Source organism: Rhea americana, unplaced genomic scaffold, assembly GCF_003343005.1.
Source record: "Rhea americana isolate MKP2758 unplaced genomic scaffold, rheAme1 scaffold_141, whole genome shotgun sequence".
NCBI classification, from domain to species: Eukaryota; Metazoa; Chordata; class Aves; order Rheiformes; family Rheidae; genus Rhea; species Rhea americana.
Genome location: NW_028185495.1, coordinates 870,384 through 898,243, shown reverse-complemented (window position 1 = coordinate 898,243; position 27,860 = coordinate 870,384). Strand labels below are relative to the sequence as shown.

The 27,860-nt window shown below is 36.7% G+C and overlaps 1 protein-coding gene across 1 annotated transcript in view; it reads left to right on the top strand.

Moving 5' to 3' along the window:
• Nucleotides 1-19,377, top strand: part of SLCO4C1 (solute carrier organic anion transporter family member 4C1) — a 32,698-nt gene extending 13,321 nt beyond the window's left edge. Inside the window, exons 4-13 of the mRNA XM_085298751.1 lie at nucleotides 2,101-2,197; nucleotides 3,013-3,134; nucleotides 4,041-4,156; nucleotides 4,438-4,582; nucleotides 6,492-6,687; nucleotides 11,631-11,784; nucleotides 14,139-14,326; nucleotides 16,238-16,302; nucleotides 17,328-17,465; nucleotides 18,572-19,377. Of these exons, the coding sequence (XP_085154877.1) occupies nucleotides 2,101-2,197; nucleotides 3,013-3,134; nucleotides 4,041-4,156; nucleotides 4,438-4,582; nucleotides 6,492-6,687; nucleotides 11,631-11,784; nucleotides 14,139-14,326; nucleotides 16,238-16,302; nucleotides 17,328-17,465; nucleotides 18,572-18,696 (1,346 nt within the window). The 3' untranslated portion in view covers nucleotides 18,697-19,377. The remainder of the gene's footprint in view (nucleotides 1-2,100; nucleotides 2,198-3,012; nucleotides 3,135-4,040; nucleotides 4,157-4,437; nucleotides 4,583-6,491; nucleotides 6,688-11,630; nucleotides 11,785-14,138; nucleotides 14,327-16,237; nucleotides 16,303-17,327; nucleotides 17,466-18,571) is intronic.
• Nucleotides 19,378-27,860: the final 8,483 nt, after the last annotated feature.

Below are 27,860 nucleotides of genomic sequence, written 5' to 3'. Positions count from 1 at the left end.
GTCCACTCTAAGTGCCTAGTCTTAATAGCTATGTGACTGAGCACAAAGGACAGGCTGTACACCTGACTTTTCCTTAACTGAAGGTAAGAGAATGTCTAGGAATGTGGAGAATGGGTTTATTTTATTGTGGGATGCTAGATAATTATAGAATATTAAATTAGGCAGCAAAAGCACACATAGCCCAGAGAATACTGTCTGAAGAGATTACAGACCACGATTAAGAATTAATGTAGTCTGTTTTCTGAGGTTATGAAGTTACTCAGCACTTCCCTGTTGTAGGCATGTGCTGATAAAAAGTATATTAATTATATTGATAACCTGTAGTAGGCAACTAAAGCATCATAGATTCCTGGATTCTTTTGCAGATTAAGCCAATATTTTAATTAAGGTTTCAGTTCTGTCTCTGCTTGCATACAATTTTTGCTTAATAGTTCCAGGCAAGCCACTTTATTTGATACCCACAGATAAGCCAGCTGCTTATGCTACATCTTAAATAACAGACTGCTTTTATTTTTGCTGTTTCTCTATCTGGAGAGAAGTTACTTCAAATTTTTCTGAGGCTAGTGAAATAGAGGAGAACTAGGGCTGCCTGCATGATTAAGGGGATCAAGGAACAGTATGCAAACTCAGGAAAATAGTGTTGACTTAAAACATAACTGACCAATAGAGAGAACTGATGCTAGTGCAGTGTTCAGGCTACTGCCAAATTTAGCAGAACGGTGTATTACTTCTGCCTAACGAAACAAAAATAGAAGGGAATTACAATGAGAGGTTATGTACCTACATTAAGCCTATAACTTTTTTCTAGTTTTCATGTAATGTACTGAGGAATTAAAATGTTGCATTGCCTTCTTACCTGATGCAAGAAGGTCTGTGCAAGAGAGCAAAAGAAATGGAGGTTTCTGCAAATAATTTAGAATATGTACTTTCAACTTACAAGTTGGTAGGCTTTCTCTTCTGAGAAGGACCATCATCTTGCTGGACTGAGACATCTAACTCTAAAGCCAGTGGATAGTTAAGCAGTTCCAAATGTTGATTTAAACTGAGTGGTCTGTAAGAGGGCAAAAGAACCTTCTAAGCTAAGTTTGAAGTTCTGTAAGATGAATGTGAATTTAACTGAGTGGTCCTATGAATATGTCTGTTTCCAAAATAGAGGAGAGTCTGGGCTATTGTCAACTCAATATTTATTTTCATTTGCTGGTACTTAGGTATTCCTTCCTGTTCTGTTTTTGCCATTTAAATAATGCTGAAATAACAAAATGACTGAAATGTTGAATATTTAGGAAGCAGGCATCTTGAAAATAAATCAGAAATCTGGATTCTTCAACTCAGGAATATCAGCAGTAAGGTTGCCTGACTCATTAGTTACTTAGACAGCTCTAGTTACTATTAGTTGCCAGCCTTTATCCGCAGAGACACTGCTCTTGCTTATAATGCTAATGTACCACAAACATTTGGCTGATAGGCCTGAACAGCTATTGGGGAATCGAGAAAATCTTGTAATAAGGCAAAAATAGTGAATGGAGTAAAAAGGGCTTTTATGTAGGACTTGCCTACATCTTCCACTTTTTCTTAAAATTTTCAAGAGCTGTTAAGAGCTCTGGTGGGTGTGCATGTCATTCAATTTTCCACAAAACTTCAAGTGGCAGGTATTAGGCCTGTCAACAGCTTTAACAACATCCTGCATTCTGATCTTGACTAATCTAAAAATCAACTTAAAACTCAAACTAAAATCTAAATATTTGTTTCTGATTGCTTTCATGTACTGTTAACAACTGATGCTCTTCACTTCAGAAACTTTTCACATGGTAGCTTGTAGGCACAAGACGCATGCTAAAGACAAATAATGCATAAAGATGCTGTCAGAGGTGTCTTACTGTGTTGAAACCTCCCTTTCCTCAGAGGTTCAATTAGCTGCAAACTTTCAAGTATATTGGCACAAGTACAGATTTGTTTTCTGCACACTGTAGGCTAAATAATGACATTGAAGGAACAGGCTGAATTACAGAAACCATTTGGTCTTAAGTTTATTTGCAGTTCTTTAAAATAAAGCCTTGGAAGTGTGTGGTGAAGCTTGATGTATCTATTTTTCTCTTCTAGGAATTGGCTATGCCATGTCACTGCTGGGCCCTGCTATTGGCTATGTCTTAGGAGGGCAGCTACTTAGTATTTATATTGATATCCAGATTCCAGAAAGGCAAGACAACATTTAGTCTTTTACTTTGTTTTTCTAATAATCCTTGTTAAAACTTTAAACCCCTCTCAATGGGAGGGATGGGGTCTAGCATTTACTTGGAAAATAGTGTTTTTGTTTTTGTTTGTTTTTTTTGTGAAATTGTTTAACCTGTCACCAAGTTGTGTTACTAGGGCTTCTAGCAAGTAAGATGCTTCCTATAATGAATAGTCACTCCCTTGAAAGTTTTGTGCAAATAGTTCTAGTTTTCAAAGATATTTTAAAGGTGATGAACAAAAATGGCTTTGGATTAGGCATTCCTTACCTGTTAGTCTGTCTATTGATATCACGTAAAAAGTTTTCCTGAGGTGGGATTTAAAAAGTGAGATATGACTTTCCTGCTGGGGGAGAGTTTGCTAGAAAATCTGTCAGCTGAGTGGCAGTTCACTCTTCAAAAAGTAATGTGCAACAGTAAATGCAATAGCATTCTTCTGAGGTACTATTGGCTTTCATGTAACCAATTGATTATGAAGACTTTTCTCAAAAACAGCTTCGTGTTATAATGCTACAGTATCCTGAAATAAAGATCAGAGTAGGCTTCAAATCAGATTGAATTTGATTAATAAGTGAAAACTGTATTTGGTAGTGTGATATTACTATAATAGATGTGGTAAGTACACTATTCAAGCAGAGAAAATAGAATACATGCAGAAAAGGAGAAGAAAATAACACTCTCCAAAGGCTTTTGGCTACTACTAGAGTAACAAAGCTTACTGATGTCTCAAATTGCTGCTTTTGAGTTCATAACTTAAACCTAATCTTCCAAATTATCTTTTCAGAACAAAGCTGGATCAAGATGACCCACGTTGGCTTGGGGCATGGTGGATAGCATTTCTTGCATGTTTTTTTGCAATTTGGCTTCTGATAATACCTTTTTCATGCTTTCCAAAGCACCTGCCAGGTAAATATTTAACAGTAATAGATTACTTTGGAAGGGAGATCTGTTTGTATGGGTTATACAGTGCTGGACTGAGAATGATTGATTCCTCTCTGCTTCTGCTTAGCTGAAGACATAGCAACATGATAAAGCCTGATATTAAGTACCTTGTTTCCAAAATGCTGCCTTTGGAACAATAGGTAAATAAAGCAGAGGGAGAGCCTTGAAAGAAAGGTGTTAGGTAGGACTGGAAAGGGGTAGAGCATGGAAAGTGGTGGTCAACGTTTTTTGGAAAATGCTTGCAGCTAAGCTTCTAGGGCTGTATTTAAAGCTGCTAAGTTAGCTATCAAGAATTATAACAATCTAGGAATTTCCATTGAATTAACTCTTGCATTGTTGTCTTTGACTCTATTGCCTTTTTGGGTGGAACACTAAAGTATGAATCAAAGTATCCCAGAGCAGTCTTTGAAAGAATACTTTTAATTTACTTTCTGCCTCTTTGTTCAGGTAGCTACTATCTAAGAATATCCTCAAAAGAGCATTTTAATGAACCTATCCAGCATCTCTGGAAAGAGAAATGGTGGAGGACAGGGAACAGTGAAACAAGGAACTGGAGAGAATGGGAGGGCTAAAAAAAGTATTGAGTAGGCTTCAGAGTAGTCTGAAATTCTTAAGATATTTTTGATAACATCTTCTCTTCTCACAGACAAAGCTTTCAAAGGGAAGCGTGATGCTTTCAGCCAAACTTTTTTTCCATAGGAATAAATTATTGATCTTTTTATTGATCTGTATCAGTAAAATCAAGATTTACAATGTTTGAGCCTGGGTTCTTAAGGAAAGGAAAGCTTTACTGTGATATTTTTCAATATTTAAGAAGTTTTAAGAACATGGTTCAATGTATTCATTGTCCAAAAATATTTCCTTCTGTAGGCACAGCAAAAATACAAGCTGAAAAAATATCTGAGACTCATAATGATGGAAGTGAGGCACTTGTTGAAATCAAGAACATTGGAAAAAGTTTTAAAGACTTTCCTATGGCACTCATGGTAAGAAAATCTGGAATTTCCTATGCATAACATTTTATTTTGAGGTTCTGATATTTTGAAATTTTACAGGAGGTTTTTAGTAGTTGTTCTTTTTATTGTGGTATGACAAAGATTGCAGTGCTGCTGAAAGTCTTTAATGCGCACTACTCACTGCTTAAGACTGTTAAAGCAAGGAAAGCATATTAATGACTGTCAACATAAAAGGGTCTGCTTTCAAATCTCATTGTGAAACCATATAAATGTCACTGTTTCCTGAGTGTTATGCTAATTTTTCCACATAGATACTGCTGAAAAATCCTGTGCTCATGAGTCTGATAATAGCAAGTTCTTCAGAAGCTTTAGTTGCCACAGGCTTTGCCACATTTCTACCAAAGTTCATAGAAAATCAGTTTGGACAGACATCAAGTTTTTCAGCAACTCTAGGAGGTAATATGATTTTTAATTTAAATCTTAAATGTGTTATGCTGACCACCTTATTAGTGTAGCAGAGTGAATATTGGCTATCTTGTACTTGTCTGAGGCTCTTTTGTGGAGGTATTTATATGAACACTACAGAAATGCAGTTTTTTTTTAAGCCGTACTTATCTGTCCTAAGAACCCTTGTGCATCAAGGGTACAAATCTACCAGTTGTCTGCAGGTTCAGTAGGCTTGGTATTAACCTTCAGAGAGTGAGACTTGTGCTTCTGAATATAGTTTCTACCCTTATTTTTGGTGACTAGAATTTATTTTTTCATAATTAAATTCAGCTGAAGGAGTGCTAAGCCTTAGTCTCTGCTAAAGGAAACAAGATGAAGTACTGCTTGCTGCAAATAAGAGGTTGAGCTGTTCTTTCCCTTCCATTGCACTGTAATGCTACAGTAGGTTAACATCTAATAAAAGAACTGTCTAACTGGGGTGTATTCTGAAATGGTTGTGTAACTGCTTCTGCAGGTGGCTTGCTGTCATTTATTGTGTGTGCATACCAGATAATAGGTGGAAAAAGGAAAGGTTGTGAAAAGCTGAGTATTGGAAAAACAAATAGGAGAATATGATGGAGAAGCTGCACTAAGTAGGAACACGTGATTAATTCTGATACAAATGCTTTTGAAGAACAGCAACCACACAGAAGTAGATATGTCAACAGATGCTTGCAAGATGGCAGACTTAGTACTTCTGAAACCTGTCTTGCTAACTTCTCAGCTTTGTGGTGCTGCTGTGCAAGCATATGCTAATTGAAGTGCTCTTACTCCAGCAGATATGTTGTGCTTGAGACTTTCTGAATAACCTATTCCCCTGGTAATACTAGAATATTAGTATTACTGCTACTCAGATGAATGTTGCTTCAAAAAAAAGCCTGCAAACTTTATACAGAAATACATTGGAATACATGGTCAGGTTTTAAACACTAATCTGCAATGAAGTAGAAAACTTTCTGCCCCACCCTGTGCATTTGTTTTAGTTTCTTTTTAATTTCATTAACACTACCAATGCTTCCAATTCCAATGTACAAATTTAAGGAAACGCCTCTAATGTTGAAAGCTGGCTTGCTGTACCAGATCTAATATTGAACTAGCTAGTCTGAGTATTTTCAGTGGCCTTTATTTGAATGATCCTTGACCACAGGTATCTGTGGCCTGTCACTATACTAGTTCAGCCACTGTACCTGAACTGTCTCTAAAATGAGTTGTCTCAGGTCAGTGCAAGCTACACTGATCACTTCTGGGTTGTGCTGTGTAYTAGCCATAGAAAAATACTCAGTTACCCACCTAGTATCTTAATGACTTATCCTCTTTGCACTGTTATGGACAATATCAATGACAGTAAAACTGTCCCATCTAACTCAGCAACTTAAACTATTTTTCTGTAGATGCTTAATTGTGTCTTGTGCTATATATTGTATGACAGGGATTATGTTACCCTACAGGAAGCTTGCAGTATAAGTGTATAATAATGAACACCAGATAGGCATGTAAAAATACTGTGAAGCACTGAAATAATGTTTTGAAGCTTCATAAAACAGCCTGCTGGTGTTCAGAGGTTCTTGGCCACTATAGCTGTATACTTCTAAGCAATTTTGATTTACTGCATTGAACTTTTGGTTTTTAACAATTAAGTCACACTTAAGTATTTCTGAAGAGGCTAAAGATAGTGTAAGGGTAGAAGAAATCACTTTCAATGAAATTAAATTAAAATGCTCATAGATTTGGATAGGATGGTTTTAAAATGACATCACATATACTGCATCTTAAGATACAGGTAACTGCTATGATTTTCTGAACATGAAATTGCACTCTAAATTGCTTCACTAATTGTCTTGCCTTTTTGTGTAATTGCTGGTGTCTTGTTTTCCTCTAGGACTTGTATTAATTCCAGCAGCAGCACTAGGCCAAATCATAAGTGGCTTCTTGGTTTCCAAGTGCAAAATGGATTGCAAAAGCATAATCAAGTTCATGATAGGCACTTGTTCAGTGGCACTACTATTAAACACAGTGTTTTTATTTGCTAAATGTGGGAATGAACCATTCGCAGGTGTCTCTGAAACATATAATGGGTAAATATACTTTAATGCACTCTTGGGCTTGGTGTTAATGTTTAAAATACATAAGCTACTTCACAAAATACAAACTCTTTAAAAAAAAAAAATTATATCACTTACCTTGATGTATGAAAACTCAACTGTTTTGTGGAGTTCCTTGTTCTTTGACTCTTTGTAAAACAAACTAATAAGAAAATGTAATCATACATAGCCTATAAAACATTGAGTAGACTGATACTGCTCAACAGCAGCAAACTTCTGTAACTCTTCTAGGTGTGATAGCTGTGGTGTTGACTAGGGCTAACTTGTATGTAAGAGTGGTGCATCTCTTATGTATTGTTAAATTAGCCAGTGGCAGACAAACTGGGTAGTCTGTTCCTGGGGAGGGATCTGCCATCCACAATGACTTCATGAGAGAATACTGACATACATGGCAACTTAAAAGTGCCTCCAAAGTAATTGCAGACTTGTCCCTAGAAAAGACAAGGTGTATTGTTGTAGTATCAGATTCTAGTGCATCTAGCATCTTACAGAAGGAGACTTCCTTTTGTCTTGGTACAATATTCAATATCTGAAAGTGAGATGCAGAAGTTTAATGCAGAGAAAGTATCTCACAGTGACCTAAACTGAAGAATTAAATGTATGGAGTAAACCTAGCTTAGCAAAAACATGATTCAAAATATTTTTGGCTGGCATGTATAGGAAGGAATATAAACAAGATGTATTCTTCAGTCTCCTAAAGAACAGTTCTCATTTGTATGTAATGAGAATGTAATATATGAATCATTTGTAGATCTTTGTATTAACTGTAATAACAGAATTCTAGGATTAATGTTCTTCCTGTTGTGAACAAAACTTAATCTGAAAATCAGTGTAGAGGGGAAAAACTTTCGAAAAGTGACATAAAGCAGGATTCAAAAATAAGCTTCTGCAAGAATCATTTTCTTAGAGAAGGGTATCCTAGGACCAATTTTAAAATTTAATATGAAATGTATGTGATCAAGTCACCAACATAGGCATTATGTTATATGAAATGCATGATTATGTCTTATTAAGGAATAAAATATAAGATTATGATGTCTAATTTCTCAAACAATTCTAAAGGATATATACCTGTGATATTTAAAAGGAGGAAGAAGGGAAGCTAGCTCTGCCAGACTTGAAACCTCTCCAAGTGGTCGGTAACTATGTCATGAATTGAGAGAGATAGCGGCAACTCCAGCTCTTTGAGGGTCTACCAAAGAACCAGATGTTGTTGTAAAAAACTTCAGTGGACTGGCACCTGGGAACTGCTAGCTGACACTTACTTAAAAAAACAAAAATCATCTTGAGTATGAGCAATATGCTGTGCAACTGGGCAAATAACTTTTCAATATTTCATTAGGCCACAGTCATACTTATCCAAAGCAAAACCTGTAAGTTATGCTCCAGTGTAGGAAGGCATATGTAACTGATGGGGATGGGGAGGGTATTTGTACTTTGTATATACAACAGATGAAATAGCATAAAGTATACTTTGAAAATGCAGAAGATTGGGGGCAGAGGTATGAGAAACAGTTTTGTAGCTTCTGAAGCAAATGCAAGGTGGGAATACTTCTAGGGGAGAAGAGAAACACTTATTCAAATGAGGAAACCATAGCCATAGCTGTTGATATTTATCATGCTTTTTATTTACTGATTTAATGAGAACATCTAACAATCGAGAAGGGGAAAGAAGTATAGAAATCAAATCTTACTCATGAAGGCAACTAAGTGCACCAATATCATAGGATATGAAGGTTACTAACTTTACTAGATCCTTTAAGAGAATCTTTGACATAAATGTGAGCAACAAATACTGCCGAGTTTCCTCACCAAATGCAGGGTAACATGGAAGACAATGATGTGTGTTTCAGGTCTCATTAGGTAAATGCAAAAACATTAAAACAAACCTTAAGTTGATAGGACAAATTTAGATGGCTTGAAGGCAATAGTTAGATGTCAAATTTCCAACTCTTTGCAAGAGTTGCAGCTGTGTTTTAAGAAAATACTTTGAACTCAGACTTCACACAGCACATACCTGAATAATGTGCCTTGTGCCGATCATGCCTTGTATCCAAGCTGTGCAATCTACTGCCTAGTAAGGTTTGCTATGCATGTCTCAGATACTTCTATCGTGTGTGCTGCCTTGTTTGCCTAAACTTTAGGGTGATAAAAGGATAATTTCAGTGACCCCAAAAAGGTCAGGTAAAACCTCAGAGCTAAAGTAGAAATTTAATGCCTTAATATCTTAGTCCTCCTTTTGTCTTCTAGAAGGCATGCAAAATGAATAAAGCAATTTCTGTGTACTAGTGATTGAGGGGTAAATCCTTAAAGCCTAATCCAAGACTCATTCTAATTCAACACAACTTGCTGTATCAATTTACAGTATATTCAAAGGCCAATGTTGACATTTGATGCTTAAAATATGGCACTACTTTAACATATGAAAAATGCCAGCTGTAAGCCTATATGGGACACTTTCCTTACAGCTGTGAAAATCAGGATGCATGTTTTAAGTGTATATACTTATTGAGCAAGAAAATATGTCTATAATGATACTAGAGAGGTGGTATAGGAACTGTAGTATGAAACTAGCCTTAGTTCTGTACCGTGTGCTGTAAAAATGAGCAATTGAAGATGCAAAAGGTACAGCTAAATTGCTCTTTATCCTACCTTATGTGAACTACTTAAGCTAAGAGCTTTGCATAACTTCAGTTATGTAGTTGTAACTGTTCCAGTGTTGCTAATGACCTCTTATCCCTAGCAATGTGGAATTAAACAGTCCTGAAAATAACTTTCTGCACTCTGTATCTGTTATCAAGAATTGTTCAGTTTGATCTAGTTCACTGTTACTTGTTGACTGGTAGTTGGCCTGACACATGACATGCATCAGAAGGAGATCTAATATAATGCTACTTTTGAAGTTGCTTTGTGTGAAGGAATAGGTGACTAAAATATAAAGTCTGTAAGCTTGTGGGAGAATAGTCAAGTGACTGACTCCTGCTTACATTATTGAACAAATGAAATGCTAGGTTCTGAAAATAAATTCCAAGAATGCTTTGATATTTGACTTGCAAATCAATGCATGCTCACTTTTTTGGAGACTAAATAAAGCCTTCATGGCAAAGGTTCTGTTTCTAAAAGATGAAAAATGGTGGTGGGGGGAATAGGTTGTATCAGTCTGATTCTTGTACCAAAGTTAGAATCACTTCTGAGATTAAATGTTAAAAGCAAAGTATCGTTCTTAACTATGTATACTGTGCTAACTGTAATGAGTTTTATTACTGCAGTAGGCTAAAAGCAGGATTAATGATAGCTTACTGTAATCTGTTAAACACTTAAAGTCTTTTTGCCAAATCCTTTGTCTAATATTTTCTTGAGGACTTGAAGGAACAGAAATGCAGTGAATGTTCCTGTAGTTCTGTTGGTTCCAACAGGTCTATAGGACTTGCTTTGCAATGATGAAATGCCCAACCTATAAGACTTTTTAAGGCTGCTCTGTGGCCTCACTTGCAAGCTGCTCTGGAGAAGTGATGTCAGAACATAGGAACCTGGGCACACTACTCTTTCTGTGCTTTGATATTTTTTTCTGAACATAATTAATAAAATCTCAGTGCCTCTTTGGAGGTCAAGGAGAGAGAGCATCATCAGGTGTAAGCTGATGGCAAATGTTGCTGTTCAGCTGAACACAGGCTTCTAGACTTGACGCACTTCAGATGCTAAGACAACAAAGTGAATAAATCTGACTACCTCTGAATATATTTTTTTTGCTGCACTTCAAGTGTTTTAAGCCAGATGAACTTTGATTCTTTGAAGAATGAGCTAACATACCTGATAGGGTTCAATTATACTATACCTGAATGAAGTACGTAGGTATTTATGTTGTCCCTAATATTCCATGTGCAGTTTGAATGCTATGTGTAGTGATCAGCTTAATTCCTAGCTAAATTATTTTCACTATTAGTATTTGTGACCATGTTAAATTTCTTGAAGAAACCTATGTTTTAGGTGGTGTATATGGCACTCAGATAATTGTACTTTCAGTACAATATTAACTGTCAGTGTCCAATTTCAATTGGGTGAACTTTTAATCTGTAAATTAATCTTCTGCTTTTGTATACTACCATTTAGAAAATAAAAACACCCTTTAATTGTCTCTAATCCTGACTCAAGGAGGTCTTCCCACTTCTGAAACTGACTTCTCATTTTCCTAATATAATGGGGCTACCTCAAATATAGGCATACTATGACTTATACTGGAACTAAATTGCCAAACTGAGTAGTTGTAGTAAGCAACTCTTAGACACTCAAGAATTACTCTGATCTCTAGTTCTCTCAGGAGCCGAGACAAATTTTTAAGGTTCTGTTGGGTGGATTAAGACTTTGTCATGGCACTTTGCAGTTAGTGTGTGCAGCCTTCCTGGTGCTGGAACAGTCCAGATGTCTGCCTAGCAGGATTAAAGTAGAAATGCAATGGGTTTGCAGTTGGACTTGGATCCAAAATAAAAACAACTTTTAATTTGATCAGCAGACATTACTAAATACCCCAAACATACTGCTTTTAATCATGCTATTTTTTTCCTAAAATTGTATTATATGAATTGAAGTGTGTGTGTGTGTGTGGGAGGGAGGAGATGATGCAAGAGAATTAGGATGGGATGTGGAATTTCCTTCCTCTGTTCCATTTGGAATGGAAATTAGAGAAATCTATGGGAGTAATAATAGAGCAAAAATAACCATGCCCAGAATAAATGGGAATTCCCCCTCTAGATTTGTAACTACTGGGATCATGACTTTATTTTTAAACATTAAAGTGCATTAATCACATGAACTGAATATTTTGAGACTTTATGAACCTATAAATTCTGCATTACTTATTTGCATGTCTACTGTTTTTAAGCTATTTTACTAAAAGCTTATTAACATTTACCTTTCAGAACAGGCATGCTACATAACTTAACAGCACCATGCAATGCTAACTGCAGATGTTTGCGTTCCATGTATTACCCAGTCTGTGGCAGAGATGAAGTCCAGTATTTCTCTCCCTGTTTTGCAGGATGTACATCGCATCTCTTTAACAACAAGAAAAAGGTATTTTATGCTGTGCTTTTCTCTGAAGGTAGAAGATACTGTTTCATATTCACATAATATGAATGGAAAATGTTTATTCCCTTAGATAGCAAAATCACAGAATTTCTTGATCTGCATGGTAGCTATGATAGGAAAACTTAATATGAACTTTGAAGCAGACATCTGTCAGTAGGATGCATGTTGATGTTTTTCAACTGTGTGGTGTCTTATTGCAAATATATTTCTAAAACTCTAATGCTGAAGATACCTCAAACTTTACACTAAATAGAATTTACTATCAGAATAGTAGAAACAAGCAGCTACCTTGACATTGCTGCCTCTCATCCTGTCACTGACCACCACTGAGAAGAGTCTGACACTGTCTCCTTCACAGCATCCCATCAGATATTTATAAACATTGATAAGGTTATATAAACAAGATAATAGGTATTATTCAGAACAACATGTGAGGGATTAGCTACTCCCCGATGTAGAAAAACTTAAATTTCACTGATCTCTTTCATAACAAACATGGATGTTTTTAAATGAAGCTAAAACTACTTGATTACAGAATAGTCTAATAGTCTGGAACTGGTTAGAGCTTATTCTTATATGGCTCTGCAAGTATTACGACAGACTTACTAACTAATTACAATTAATTATTAGTGGTAGCTTTTCATTCAATCACTAAAGTGAGCATGGGAAGGAATGATTCAAGCGTGCATGCCTGCCTCTGGTGAACAGACAAATGTGATCTTTATCCCTCGAGTTTGGATTAGATCTTATGTGGCAGATGAAATGCTTGTTCACTGATCGTTCACAAGGCTTGTTCAATAAAGCCATGCCAGATGAAAGCAAGGTAACAGTTGAGATGAGGGATTTTTTTCAACAGTGTAAGGATGCAAGAAGTAAAGTATCAACATGGAAAGGTATAAAGTCATGAAGGAAACAAGAGAATCAAGGAACACAGCAACTCAGCAGTATCAAGGAAGCAGTGAAAGCTAGCACTTTGCTTCTGGACTTACGTGGCTGTTATCAAACTTTCTCTTTGGTAGCTTGCAAAATCCTGGCTGTCTGCTCTGAAGGCGTGAAGCATGTACTTTTTAAGTTGTATACACACTTTTGCATGGCTATAGATAACTATTAAAGGCAGATTGAGGATTACAAAGGAAAACTGAAGGACATGTGGAAAATTAAGAATATGCTTGAGTTTATTAAAGGCTTTAAAACAATTTCAAGTAAAATTTCTTTTTAAATAGGGCTTCCAGATTCTCCCTTGAAGCAAAGACAAGACGTAAAGGGAAAGACTTGTGCAGGGAATAGTCAATTAACACTATCTATTCATTCCCACTGTCTCTACAGTCTCCTGTACAGTCTCAAGAGCAGAGGTGCTGTCTCTTCCTGCTAACTATGGCCCACTATTAAAAAAAAAAAAGAACTCAAAAGGCCCTGTATGTAACCCCATATGATTTGAGACTTGCTAATAACCATCTGAAGAATGGGAACTTTTGCAGTTTGCTCTGCTACTGTTGTAACTAAATGTGTAGTATCCAAGTTGGAAAGATAAGGTGTAAGAAACAGTAGTGGAAGTAGCTGTGAATCTGCAGAGTGAGCTCTGTTCATGTAACAGTCTTGTAGTTAAGGCCCTTAGCAAAAGCTCTTTGGAGTATAATTTTTAAATTGCACAGAAATAATCAGCAGTTTTAAGAAACTATGTAGAAGTTGACACTTTCAGTACTAAGAAAATAACTTTGAGAGCCTTGCTAGATGCATCCTGCTCCAAGGGAACTGCAACTTTGGCTATCCTTTGTTTGACTTTATTTGCAATGTTTAGAAATTAATTTCAAAGAAATGAAGGATGTACCTTCTCCCCTGTAGTGCTTTCAAAGAGGCAATTTGCTTGATTATATATAAAACATTGCTTTGAGTACTGTAGTTTACCCTTTCTTAATTGTAAACGGTGTCTGGTGCCAGTTACCTTCCCTGTTCCCTATTAGGCTTTGAGTGGGAAAGTTAGCTTTTCATTGTTTGCTCTGCTAATATTTGTGTAATGTTTTGTATTGCATATGGACATGACTCTAAAATCTCCTTTTCAAACTTTTCATGCTTATACCTCAAAACTTGCTGCACACAATGGCAGATATCCTCTTAGGTTACAAACAATTATTACTCAGATAAGCTGGATTAGCCTAGTTCTGCTGAACCAGTTATAAGGATTTCAGTGTTGATCATCAAGAAGTGGAATATTTTCCCATATTGTAATGTTAATGTTTGTTCTTGTGTTCACTGGGCTGCAGGCATTCTGAATACTTACTTCATTCTTTTTGGTCACAATATGATATAGAGAGCTAACTTTTTTGCTTTATAAATTGTAGACTTTCCACAACTGTTCCTGTATTGGGAAACCAGAAAGAGAAAATAATTCAGAAGACTTTCTCTATGATGCTATCCCTGGGAAATGTCCAGTGCAATGCAAACTTCTACCTTTATTTTTGATCTTCTTCTTCTTTGCTGTTGTTTTTACATTTATGGCTGTTACTCCAACAACTGTGGCCATTCTCAGGTATGTCATTCAGGCTGAAAAGTAGATAACACATTCTTATGAAAACTCAGATCAATAAAACACTTAATTCTCCTTGTTTTAGAGTATAGACTCAAACCTGTATGCAAGGAATTTTTTGTTGTATGTTATGTAATAAGCTAGCAGTCATACCATGGTTCACTATTATCACTATAGTTATGTTTGATTAGTAGATGCTTTCTTTTGCTCAATTTCAAAAGAGGAAAGAATAAATGTGCCATGTGCTTGGATGAAGAAAATATTTGTCTACTGTTCATGGTAGTGTCAGGATTTTAAATTGCACAAAGAAATCAAAATAGTCTACCTAATCTGAGGAAGACTTACCTCCAAATGATCTTATCCTTTGATTCCTATCTTGAATTCAGATTGAGTCCTGGTTTTAAAAACTGTAGACTATTACAAGCTCGACTGCCTTTCATATGACATTAATGTTGTAATAATGGAATTCCATGGTAGCTGTTAATATAAAATGTGACATGTGAATACCTGTTTAGGGATTTGGAAGATAATTACACCAATCCTTAAACTCATATGCAGAGAAGCTGGATATGTTTTGGTATTAATTGGTCTTCATTTAAAAGTACATTCACTTTACATTGAAATCCAACTTGCACCTCTAATACCTACAAAATAGAAGAATGATAGTTATATATACTAAAAGTAGTGTGTGCTTATATTAAGAATGGGTTTTTTAGATTCTGTTTTTCCAGCATTCTAGGCTGGTGAGGTGGAGAGATACTGTAACCATGCTTTTTTTTTTTTTTTTTTTTGGTGGCCTCCCATTTGGGGTTGGTGTAAATGTGGATTTAACAGCTTGTCATGCTAGTCTGGAGGCAGAATAATGTTAAGTGTTGCTGTATGCTTTGAACTTTGAGCTGACAGTTTTAGTGAATTCTAAGTAATAACATTTGGTTTGTTGGAAACCTCATGTACTTCAATTAAAATGGTGAAACAGTTTAAATGGGAGAATATAGTACAGCTTAAACATTCAAGAACTAAGAATATGCTACAGTAAGTTTTCTCACATTTAGCTACAAAACTATCTTTTCAGTAGGCCTGTTTTGTGCAGCTTCAAGTGTAAGCCCATGTGTTCATGACACTGTTCTAAGTGGGAGACAGCTTGTTCTCCTTCCTCTGCCATCGTGGATGGGGAAAATCCTGACAGTGACTGCTGATAACTGCTGACATCAATGTTTTTCAATGGTTAATCCTCATATATACTCCAGAATTGAGATTGAGGGAATAACTTAATAAAGTTAACTTACTCTTTCTACTAATATTTAAGACATTTTCAAGGTAGAATTCTTGTAACTAGAGAAATTTCTGAAGGAAATGGATGGGTTAATTTTTAATTTGGCATCATATTTCTACATACTGTTGCTACATCAGCATACTGACTTTCATAGCACAGGCTAGAACTGATCAGTTATAAGGCCAGGTGACTGTGTGGAGGTTAAGAGAAAACAACCAGTGCTGTGCTGAAGCCTAGTTCCAGTTCATGTATGGCTGCTTTAGGCATAGTAGCTCAGGATGACACTCCAGCTCTGTTCTTATAGCCCTTGGTTGTTTTGTGGAAAAACACTAAACAGTGTATCAGGATGCTGCTGATAAGCTAGATATCTATTTATTCTTTTTTTTCCTTGTAAAAACAGTTCAATCTATGTGATTACTCTGTCTGCTATAAGAGTTTCTTATATCTTTTGACAAACACCACTTAATTCTTTGGTTATTTGGTCTGGACACTGGATTTCTGAAATCCTCTGTAATCAACAAGTTAAAAGCATATATGAAGACAAAGCATATTCATTGAGGAATTAAACTTCTCAAAGTTCCAAAAAAAGAGAGAACTTGTTTACTAAGGCCCTTAGTAAAATGCAAATCTGTTTTTTACAGATGTGTGCCAGATAAACAGCGCTCATTTGCTCTTGGAGTGCAGTCAGTGTTTCTACGACTACTGGGTATGACTTCTTGTTGAAATATGTCTCTGTAATCTACTTTCTTGACAGTTTTCCAAACTTAACAATACATTAAGATGTTGTGAACTTGTAGCAGTCTCACAGATTTAGAATAAACTTGTTAAAAGGCAGATGCCATCTGTGGCTGAGGACTGACTCCACTGCAGTGGAGCAGAGGACAAGGAGGACTCTTTGCACAGCCCATAGTGACTGCAGTGGAAGGCAGCAACTAACAGCGTTGCTACCAGCAAGATATTTATGCTATATAGAGTCCCAGCCTCTGATATGTCCCTCCATAGAGAATCTATGGATCATGCAAGGATCTGAAGTAGAAGAGCTGTAATGAGGATATAGCTGCTTGTTAGGGTAAGATCATTTAGGCCTTAAGTGGGCTGGGTAAACATGCAGCATGTACCGAGAAGGTTTGTAATAATGTTACCTATACTTAGATGCAAATCATCTGTGCTTTATAAAGCTTTGTTGTGAGCAAATTGTGTAAATCCAGTGAGTTCTAAAAAGGAATAACTTTAGTACTTGTTCCACGTGGAATTTTTCCACAAAGCTTGTCCCTGTCTGGATGATGGAAAAATATTTAACTGAATACAGTATCATACCAGTATTCTAAGCCTTTATATTTGCAGCTGTTTGGTATACTTGATCTGAAGAAAGAGACTCTTTTCCTTCATTTGGAATTCTACTTCCTCGATTATCACCTTCTCCCTCTTCCCCCTAAGTTTTATTCACACTTTCATCTTTTTGACCCATCCACCTTAGCTTAGGTGTCTGAAGAAAATCTGTTTGAAAAAGTGAATTACTGTATGCATACTACCTATTAACTGAGACCAATGGAAGAGGCATAGTTGCTATGTAATATGAGCCCTATGGCTTTGACTAAAATGCTTGTTTACAATGTGTGGATCTCATTTTATTTTCCCCACCACTTTGGAGTTTCACTGTGTCCATTCAGAGCAGGTAAGACTATTCAAACTACTTCAAATGTTCAAACATGTTACTTTCTTCTTTTTTAGGTACTATTCCTGGACCAATATTGTTTGGTGTGGCAATAGACAACAGTTGTACTCTGTGGGATATTAATGAATGTAAAACTAAAGGAGCCTGTTGGGTTTATGATAATGAAAGAATGGCTTATCTACTGATGGGTATAAGTAAGTGACTCTTCTACATATGAAGCTTATCTCTAAGATAATAGATATACTGTACTTGACTGCTAGATGGGAACTAGTGTTTTAAAATGGGGCCTTAAACTTTTATATGCTTTCTTAGTAGCAGTGTTAAAATAAAATCTCAGTCTGGAATATCTTCTCTAAATATTAAAAAGCAAAATATCAGAAGGAGTAGAAACCCACTGAGAGGTTACTAAAAATGGACTATCAGATTTTTTTATAACAAAAGAATATGAAATAGTTCTGCTCTTCAGTTCCTTCTCACCATTGGCATGCATTTCGGGCTAATATCTCTTGGCTCGTTAGCAATTTAAGGTCTGAGGAGGTTTTCTAACTCTTGTCATATTTCAGTTTTTCTCCTTGAATTAATATCAAGGTCTAAAAATATCTCTAAATGCTGGTGAAAAACTTCCCAGTTCATTTAACCTTCAGGTTTGCATGGGCAGTGTGTGGGTGCATATTCTGGGAGTGGGGGGGTTCAAGTTTGCATCTGTGATAGCTGCAGTTGTCCTGTCTTAGCAATCATAGTACTCAAATTGCCTAAACTGAGCTGCTAATATCAAACCTTCAAATGGGAAAAGCAGCAAACAACTTCAGGTTTCAGTATCTTTCAGGTATTTCGAAGACTGAATACAATCCCTCCTCTAGTTTGTCTTTCCCCGGAAATGTCATGCAAACACTTCTCAGTATCAGTGAAGAGTAAATTTAAGGACTTTAAGGTAGCTGAAGGGTGTGAATACTTACAGGTTTGTACATGGTAATTTGCACTGTGTGTGGCAAAGAATACTGAAGAGGAAAGAATAGGAATAAAGCACGATGTATGCTTCAGGCTGCAATGGGGTGAAGAAATAGACTGAAGGAACGAAAACAGCTGTTGCAACAAGAACCAGCAAGTGGATGGGTCAGCTGGAAGACTGAATTTTACCTAGCCTTTGTAGTTCATCTGAAATTCATTAAAGTTCCTAGCATCCAATCAAAATCTTAGCGTGTAACTTAGTGTAACTTAGTGTGAAGTTTTACAATAACAGAAATATTCTTGTCTACTGTTGAAGATTTACAGCAAGAACTGTCATATTCTTTACTTCCAGGTGCTGCTTGTAAAATCATCACGATCATCTTTGTTATGATGGCAGTCTGCTTATATAAGCCTCCACAAACAAGTTCAGCCTTGTCACAGAAGGATTCAGAAATGGTGTCTGCTGTACACACATGATCCTGAGCGAACTGGGGACTTTCCAAAGAAGCCAATAGGAATAAGTTCTGTTACAACATTTGTACCAAAACTCTTGTACAACATTGCCTAAGTATAAAAAGCAGTATTTAATTTTTGAATAATTTAAAATATTTGTGGATTTTTTTGTGTTCACTAATTTCTGAGCATGATTTTTTGGTATTCTATTGTGTGTTTCCAGAAAAGTGATGTTTTCCAGGTGTCTGACCTGTAAATATAAGCATCTAATTTGAGTGAAACCAGATGGAATAGTCTCTTCAAAAAGAAGAAAAATGAGATGAACTGGACTGACTGAGACATGATTCTGCTGCTTATAAAGTAATAACAGAGACTAGTAGCAGAAAATAAGTAACTTGATACATCAAGGGGAACTGTCAGTGTTTAAAATGGGAGTTACTTTAATGTGCACATAATCTAGGCTAGTACCTTAAATGCGGACTTTGACTGTAGATACACTTGAGAATGTGCAAATATGGACATGTTTTAAAAATATTTTTACATGCTATCTTAATGGCATAAATTGTTCACTTTTTAAGTATTTGTAGAAAAATGTGAATAGTTATTATAGGCTAACCAGGCTTGTAACAGCAAAATGTTAAGTGCCTTATTTTCTATTTGGGGTGTGTGTGTGTATATACACATGCATGTATAGCAAGTCAAGCTTCTCTTTAGGCATTACTAACATTTTTCTACAAAAATTGAAATAAAACTATTTTCTTACACCTTCTGGGTGTGCTGGGTTATTTCTAGGTGGTGGTTGAGCTCCAGGCTTCCGACTTGAACAAAAAATGCTGATAAAGCAAGGAACCTGTGTACAAGCGCCAGCAATAGGAAAACAGCTTTAGTTGGTCCTTTTGACTTACCATTTTAATCATGTGCAGTGTTGTGCTCAACAGATGCAAATTAGCCACTCTAGGTATTAAATTATATTGCCTGCTACTGAAATATCACTTAGTAATAGACATAATACTTTTAATGAGCAATACATACTCTGCAGCAGCTTAACTTTGAAGTTAATGTAGCTTGTGACCTCCTTTTTCTCTGACTGGGTATGTACTTTGCTCTTGTAGCCAAGTGTGTGCTGCTCCTATGTGGCTATATGGACTGTATCTCATTGACTCATTACTGAGATTCTAATCAAGTGCTACACTACAGCAAAGGAGGTAGCAAATAGCTCATTTTATCTAATCTTGTAAATGCAGCTGTTACATACTTATATCTGCCTAGTTTATCTCAAAAGGATCCTTTGCTGGGTTAGCAGTTTAGAAAGAACTGTTTTGGCAAAAAGCAAAACTGTCTATACATCCTTAATATACGAGGCTTCATGCCTTTTGAGGCAAAGGAGGGGCTGGAATTTAACAGCTTTTTTTTCTTTCCCTGTATTTAGTTTAAGGTCTATTGACAACAGTTTTCTGGTAAATGGGCTTATGGCAATATAGGCAACTTCCCTTACAAGAAATACTGATCTTCCATAAAGCTTGGGAATGGGGCCTAAAACGCTGAATTCAATTTCCAGCTCTGACAAATTTGTTTGAGGTACTAGCAAATCACTTAATTGTAGTAAAGATATGGAAGCTAAACTAGCTGACTTTCTTAGTGTTTGAGCTCATAGGTTACAGCCTCTGCTGGGTAGCATGACTGGGCATGTTGCAAAATCTGTGGGGCGGAGCAACAGGAGCTTCCTCTTTCTTGGGAAGTTCCTGCACTCTTGGCTGGAGTGGTTATGTGGGTGGAGAGGGAAGGAAGTGTTGCCATGGTGTAAAATAGCAGTTAATGTTAAAGGCTGTTGCAACTTATTTATCTTATGACTTGTTAAAGGTTACACTCACTGACTTAAGAGGACCAGCACTATGATTAGAAAGGACCACAAATATTTACAACTTTGTCATAGTTCTTTACAACTGTGCCCTGAATAAGTTTATCCATTTACCTGGAAACAGGTCCATGTTATAGTAGGTGATTAGCAAAGTTTAATTCTCTAAAGCAACAGATATTTCTCAGTGTGGCCTCTGATTCCTAATCTATGATGTGTAACTTGGCTTTTGTGGGGAAAGACCTATCTGTTCTTGCAGGGGCTTTTTTCTTTTCTTTTTTTTTTTAATCTTGGCTTGTCTTGCATTAAACTATGTTTAGCAGTCAATATTATGCTTGTGTCTCACTGGATGATAGCAGTTGTTCTCATGCTAACAGCATACTTTTGATAAAACCATTTAAAAGCAGTGGACAGATTTGTATGTGCTCTGAACTATTGTTTAGAGTGCTAGGACTGCTAAATTCAAGGACGTGTGTTTTGGATTTCTTGTTAACTGTCATAGATCTGTACTTTAAGAACAATCTCAGGTCTTGTCGAAACTAAAGATACTGAAACCTTCTGCGAGTTGCATGTTCTAACTGACATGGTCATTTTAGAAACAATTTCTAATATAAATGGAAGTTACCCAAGTAAACACTAGCTGAGAGAGTTCTTAATTCGTCTGTGAGCTAGAAGTAAGTTTGTAAACCTTAAGTATATTATTCTGCAGTCCTAACTCAATCTCCCAAGCATTATTGAAGCTCTTGTCTGGTCATTTTGTTATTTTTGTAGTGAAAAATGCTCTTTAGAAGTCCCTAAAACGTTTGAGTAACCTACTTACTCATGGTAGGTAGGTGTTGTGTTGTTTTTTCTCCTGTCTAGATTTCTAAAATAATGAATGCTTCAAGGCTTTTCCTCTCCTCTTATTCTGTTTAAAGCTGCTGTTTGCTTGAGTGGTGGGGTATAGCTCCACTGACAGGTACTGTGGATACTTGCAAAATACTCAGAATGAATAAATAGTACCATTTTTCATCATTAATTTCAAAAGTGTATTTTCTTGACAACCTACCTCTGGATTCAAAAAAGGATTATGATCAGAAGTCATATGATACTCTTTTTTTCAGTTGAAAGGGGATAGATGAACACTTTATAGTAGGTGATTTTCAAATGCTAAGAGATACCTTAATCATGGTAGGTTTTAAGGACAGTGTGGGGCCTGTTCTCATCCCTTTCTCTCTTGATGTGGATGCATCTGCTCAGCCTATGAAGTACTCGCTAGCAAGGGGAAAAAAGTTAGAGCTGACTTAGCTAGCACTTCTCCTTTGTGGAAATGTCTTCTGTTTGCTGTGGTAGTTAAGCTCATTTCAGACTACTTAAGTTCCGCTCTCAGCCCCAAATGATTCAGGTATCATTTGTCAAATTTCATTAATTTCTATCAAGTTAACTGGTATCTTTTTTCTTCCTAAGAAGGCAGGTAACTGAGGAGAGTGAATTCGAAGCAGGGTGCCTTTAGAAGCCATGACTGTCTGTGGTTAAGAAAGGCTAATAGCAACTGTTTTCACCACTCACCCGAATTCGAGAAGTTTACAAAGTTGAAAATATTCTGACTAGCTGCTACGCATGTATAGCTACACCACTGGTCACCAGAAACAAACCTATAGTAAACCATTAGTGTCCTCTCCAGGCTTCTTAGATGAGCTGCTAAATGAAACTTCTAATTGAAATAGGTATACTGATTTTGAATAGATACAATACTCTTGGAAGCCTTGTCAACTCTGGGAAGTTTCACATCTAACTTTTCTGTTTAAGGTGAGATTTGTAAAGTTTGTCTAGTTGTAACATTAGCTAGTACTTGGAACAAGAGGAAAATACCTGACATTCAACCAGGACACTCAAATGTGCCTGCAAAGGACATTCTACCCTTCATAAAGAGGCAATGAAATCGAGATAGATCTTGGATCTTTTCCCTAGACTATGTGAGCTTGGAAATAACTCTTCCAGGATTAATCTAGCTAGACTGATCAGTGAAAGCAGTAGATACCTCTGGGCAGACACAATCAGATATGTAACAAAAGTTGTATGTAGAACATCCCGTAGGGAAAGCTGTTAAATGGAATTTATTTTAAATATGTTGAAAACAAAGCTTTCCCAGAGCTACTTCAACAATGAAGACATTAACTTATCAATGAAGACAGAATCCCCTGGTTCAGGGAGATCTTGACAGAAATATGTAGCTCTGCTATTATGCTAWATACTCCCACAAAGTAACATTTTTCTGGAATACTATATACTTTATTTGGTATTTTGGTCTATATTATGTGATAAGTTACTGCTGTGTGTGTAAAGGTAAAACCTAGATGGCACAAGTGGGAAGTTAGCCCTACTTTGAGCAAGGGGTAAGGCTGGATGACCTCTGGTTGTTTCTAACCTAAATTATTCAGTGATAAAAGCATTTTTTTTCCCCCAGTAGCTGAATGTCATATAGGAATGTCACACTTCTATGTCTCTAGCTTAACATTGTCTTTGTGTATCTTTCCTTGCAACTGGCGTGTCCATGTGTTTGCAGGTATCAACTACCTTTCTTTCAGAGATGGTCTGGTGCCTATCTAAGAAAGCTGCAGAGTTGCTCCCATCACATTTGGCTTTGAAATCAGCTGCTGTTGTTACCCAGTTGAGAAAGGGCTTGTGTGTTCCTGGAAGCATGTTTAACTTCTCAAAGTAAGTGAATTTATCTAGTAACTATTACTGCGTTTGGAAATCTTGTTCCATGTCTGAGATTTTGAAGGCTATAGCAAAATACTGTCATCTTAGTGATAGATACTATTGAAAACAGTTGCTTAAAGCCTTATTCCCTCGCTTTTACTTGGAAACAATGGCAGAGCTCTTAAGATGGCAAGCAGCTACATAAGAATTGTTTGTAGAGCTTAGGATGGGATTAGCAGGGAGAGTTTTTTGAATTTTTTCAGTGTTTTGCCAATGCATGCTAGCAGACTGTATGTCCCTTAAGAGCTGCTTTTGTATTTCCATGTTTTAGCAAACTCTCTATTTTTTTCCTTTCTGAATAACAACAATTTTTCTACTCAAAAGGTGAGAAATCAGTATTCAAAACTTAGAAAATTTGATACCTTCATTTGCTATTTTGGCTAGGTAGACAAAACAGATTTACGACGTGTCTGTTACTGCTGCATGCTATGGAGTGTGAACAACTTGAAATTCTGTGGCATACTGTGTGGTTGAACAGACTGAAAAAAAGTTGGAGCTGCCTGTTCTGCTAATGGGCTAGCCATAAGGAGCCTTGCTTTTAAAATGTTGTGTTGCCACTTCAGGCTTTGCTTTGGCACTGTGTAAAATGATAAGACAGGCTTTGCTTTCCAAAACCAGTCCAGTCTAGTTTTAAAATTTCAGGAGCAGGCGTTGAAGGAGTCTGAGAACTAGACTTTGTGGAAATGCATCTCAGCAGAAGCTGGTGTATGGTCCGTTTTGCATCATGTCCTCATCATTGGCGACAGGTAGAAATGGAGGTAGCCCCAGCTACAGTCATTCATGTTTTCTTGTACTTGCTGACCTGATGGCAGAATTAATAGCCATTTTGAATTAAGGTAATACTTAGAACAGTTTACAGGACTTTTTTATAGGGCACATAACTGAGTCGTGGATGTTTGTTCACAAGAGAGGCCAAGATCTGAAGGATTCTAGGAGCCTTACAAGAGAAACAGTGGATAGCTGCTGCAGCTGAGGTAAAGTTCTGTCTGAATTTTTTGTTTAAAAAGTCAAAATCAAGACTTTTTTTTTCTCCTTCTTTTGCAGAAGAAAGATGATGTTAAGAGGATCCCAAGCTGTATTTAAAAAGCAGAAGCTGGAAGCCCTTTTAATTAAGGTAATTTGTAGTGTTTGAATGCTTGTAAATAGCTGAGTGCTAAAATTCAGTGCAATGGCAGGAGTACATGCTTTCTGGCTTCATGAATACCTAGAGAAAAGGTGAAAAATCTGAATTTTATTTTTGCATGTGGTTAATGTAAGGAACAGTATGTACAAAGTACTTTGTGCTTTGAGTTGCACACATACCTGGCTTACAGTGTCTCTTTGCACATGAGTGTGGGTATCTGAATGTGACTGGTAGTGGGAGGGTCGTAACCCAGTAGACTCAAATGTGCCTTGCAAAGTGTCTCACTATGTATTTTGAACAGAAAGATGGGCATCTTCGTAAAACTGTAGCTTGTTGGCTGATATTGCATATCTGAAGTCCTGTTGCTGACCATTACTGAGGCAATGACAATTTGAATTAAGAAATAGGCTTACTGGTGATAAGCATGGTAAAAGTAGATCAAGTGTAAACAAATTGGAGAAAATTACTGAAAAAGCATCTTTCAGCTCTGAAACTCTTCCAGCAGATTGGAGGCTGAGGAATAAGTGATATTCCAGTTTGGGAATAAATGTGTGAAATGCTTGTGTAATCTTCTGCTACATAGCAGATTACACAGCTGTGATTTGACAGATGACTGGGTTTTAAGGGGATTTTTTTGCCAGCAGATGGCTCTGTTGTTTCTGCATGGTGTTTTGGTTGAAGTATTAAGGGCCTGTAGAGTGCAGAGCAGAAAATATGCRGCAGTTGCAAAAATACTCTGTTAATAGAAGCATGACTGCTGCCTTTTGTCTCCTTGATTTCTGCTTTTGCAGTAGCAGTTGCTTTCATGTTGTGGTAAATGTATGAATGTGCTTGTGTATGATCTCTTTTCTTTTTATGATGCATCTCTATGCAACCCTTGTCTTTGTATGGGTGTCTCAAAGACAAAAATCCCCAGGCAACAGGGGCTAGTTTGAGATTAGAGAAGCTTAAGAAAAATAAGAGTGAATGAAGGAATCTTATATCTCTATAATAAATGATGCAAAYAGAGCTAGAATACATTATTTGTGTGCGGCTCCCATGGCAAATGCAGTGTGAGCCTGCTGAGTAGAGGAGACTTACGGATGTGGGCTGCCTACCCTTGTGCATGCATTTCAAAGTCTGCAAAATTTGAGTTCTGGTAGCTGGTTATAAAACTCCCGATCAAAGCTCTTCTCCAGTCTACCGAATACCTTAGCAAATGCGTTAAATGAAAGACCCAGGGGCACACGTAAAGCTTTTATGATCATCATTAATCTTTAAGCATTCATGCTGAATATACACTTTCTTAGCATGTTTTGGAAATCTTGGGCAGTGCATGAGGCAGAAGGGAAATATAAACTAACAAAACAAAATTCAAGCTGAGCACAGCAATGGTCTTTCCCTCCAAAGTATTCAGGAACTTTAAATAATGGCYAACTTGAGGTATGTTTCCTCCCCATGGCATTTTGCTGTCAGATTATTTGCCTTTGAAGGAGTAAAGTRGGGGCAAATTTAACTTAGTTGGAAATAATTAAAAGCAGAACCACAAAATAGGGTCAGTTTGAAGGCAGTGGAAATGTTGCTACTTATATTTAAATAGAATCCGGGGGATTAGAGAAATAACAGGACAATAGCTTAATACTTGATGCACTTACCACCTGTCCAGTGGGAGTATATTGCTATCACACCATTTAATAGCCTGTAAATCTGTAAGACATGATAGAGCTAGGACAGAAATGCAAGCTGAAGAGGAAGGAAAGCAGTGCTTTCCAGGTTGTTTTTCCCAACCTAGTCATCTTATAAAAATATTTTAGGTCTCCTGTTTTAATCAGCATGTGGATGTTAGTTTCATAGATATGAAAAATCCATGTTAAAAAAGAACTCCAATAGTCAGTGATGAAGAATTAAGGAAATGTTCGGCACATGCACAGAGATGAAGAAGCTGCCCAAATATATTATTTTGGCTATGGAAGTAAAATGTTCTGTACTGTGATATGCTTAAAAGATTTTTCTGCAGATTAGCTTAATTAAAGCTGAAAACAGATTTATAACATTTTTCAGCATATTTTTAACAGATATAAGCAATATTTGAAGTTAACTTAAAATGTTTGTCAAGAATTTAGAATTTGAATTCCACATAAGCAGGGAACTGATATGTTTTCAGTGATGACTTAAGATTTAATTATTTTAAATTATTGCCCAAAGTTTGTTTTAATTTGTATGATGGGTAGCTTCATATATTATTTTCATCTCAATAAATGTTAATCAATACCTTGGTGTCTGCAAAAACAAAGTGTGTTTTTTAGGCTAGTAACCACGTTATGACATCTTGCTTAGAGCAGAAGAAATGTATTTCACAATAACACTAATGTGAATGTGTAGACACACACTATATAATACAAACAGTCTGAATCTGTCGTATTTGAACTGAGACTAAAACCATCGTTAGTCTTATGTTCTGTTCTTTCTAAACTAAGTGGCACACAAAGTCCCTAGTTTAAGAAAATTTAATTCTCACAGCATCCAGGCAATGGAATTTTTTGATCAAGACACTTCTATTAGTCAAGTTTATATCAGTTTTTAAATTTATCTAACATGGACACAGTGGCTTTCATTTTTTCCTAATTTTACTTCTGTGTCTGTCTTCAGAGTAAGTGATCTGCCTATAAACTTGTCCTCTGAGTGAACATCTTCCAGCTCTATATGTTCTTTCACTCCTCCTTGATGGAGAAAATCACACTTCAGAGGATATCTGATTTACCGTTTCCCAATTGTGTATTGTGGCAGCTATCAGGTCGCATGTACTTGCTATTTGCAAGAGTTTCCCGTAAKACTGTGAGTTTGAGACAAATGTCATCCATTAATTAATTTTGCCTAAGTTAGGGGCTTAGACTGCTCATGTATTCCACAGAGACAAGAGTTAGGGAAAAAGTGAAAAACCCTCCATAGCTGGTAACCAGGAAAGAGTTACTCAGAGCTCAATGAATGAGCAACTGGATTCTGCATCAATATTCAAAGATACCCAGGGTTCTTTGAAATATGTGCAATTGATTTGGCAAAAACTTTATACCACTGGGGAGAGGYATGTTATTCTTTATTTTAGGTTCTATGTTACTTCTGATTGCTGTTTATTTGACTAGTACTGTAGACCTGGATAACCAAATCAGAGCTGTAAACATGCTATCAGCGTTGAGGTAGGGGAGTGGTATCTTTGCAGTTGCTCTTGTGGAAGTTGTGCAAGAACATGAGCTGGGATGCTCCTGATGTGAGCGATATGGTATCACACTTTTTCTCTCTCACACCTCCCTTTAGAGGTATTCAATCCCTCCCTCCCTCTCCCCGTTAAATCCAAAGCCATTTCTCCATCTTCACTCTTCTCGGGCATCTGTTCCTATTCCTTCAATTGCCAAACATGTAGCAGGTTATGTCCCTGTTCTCCTAAATTTGGTACTAAGGAGGGGGGGGAAAAGTGGAAAAAATATTCCAAAG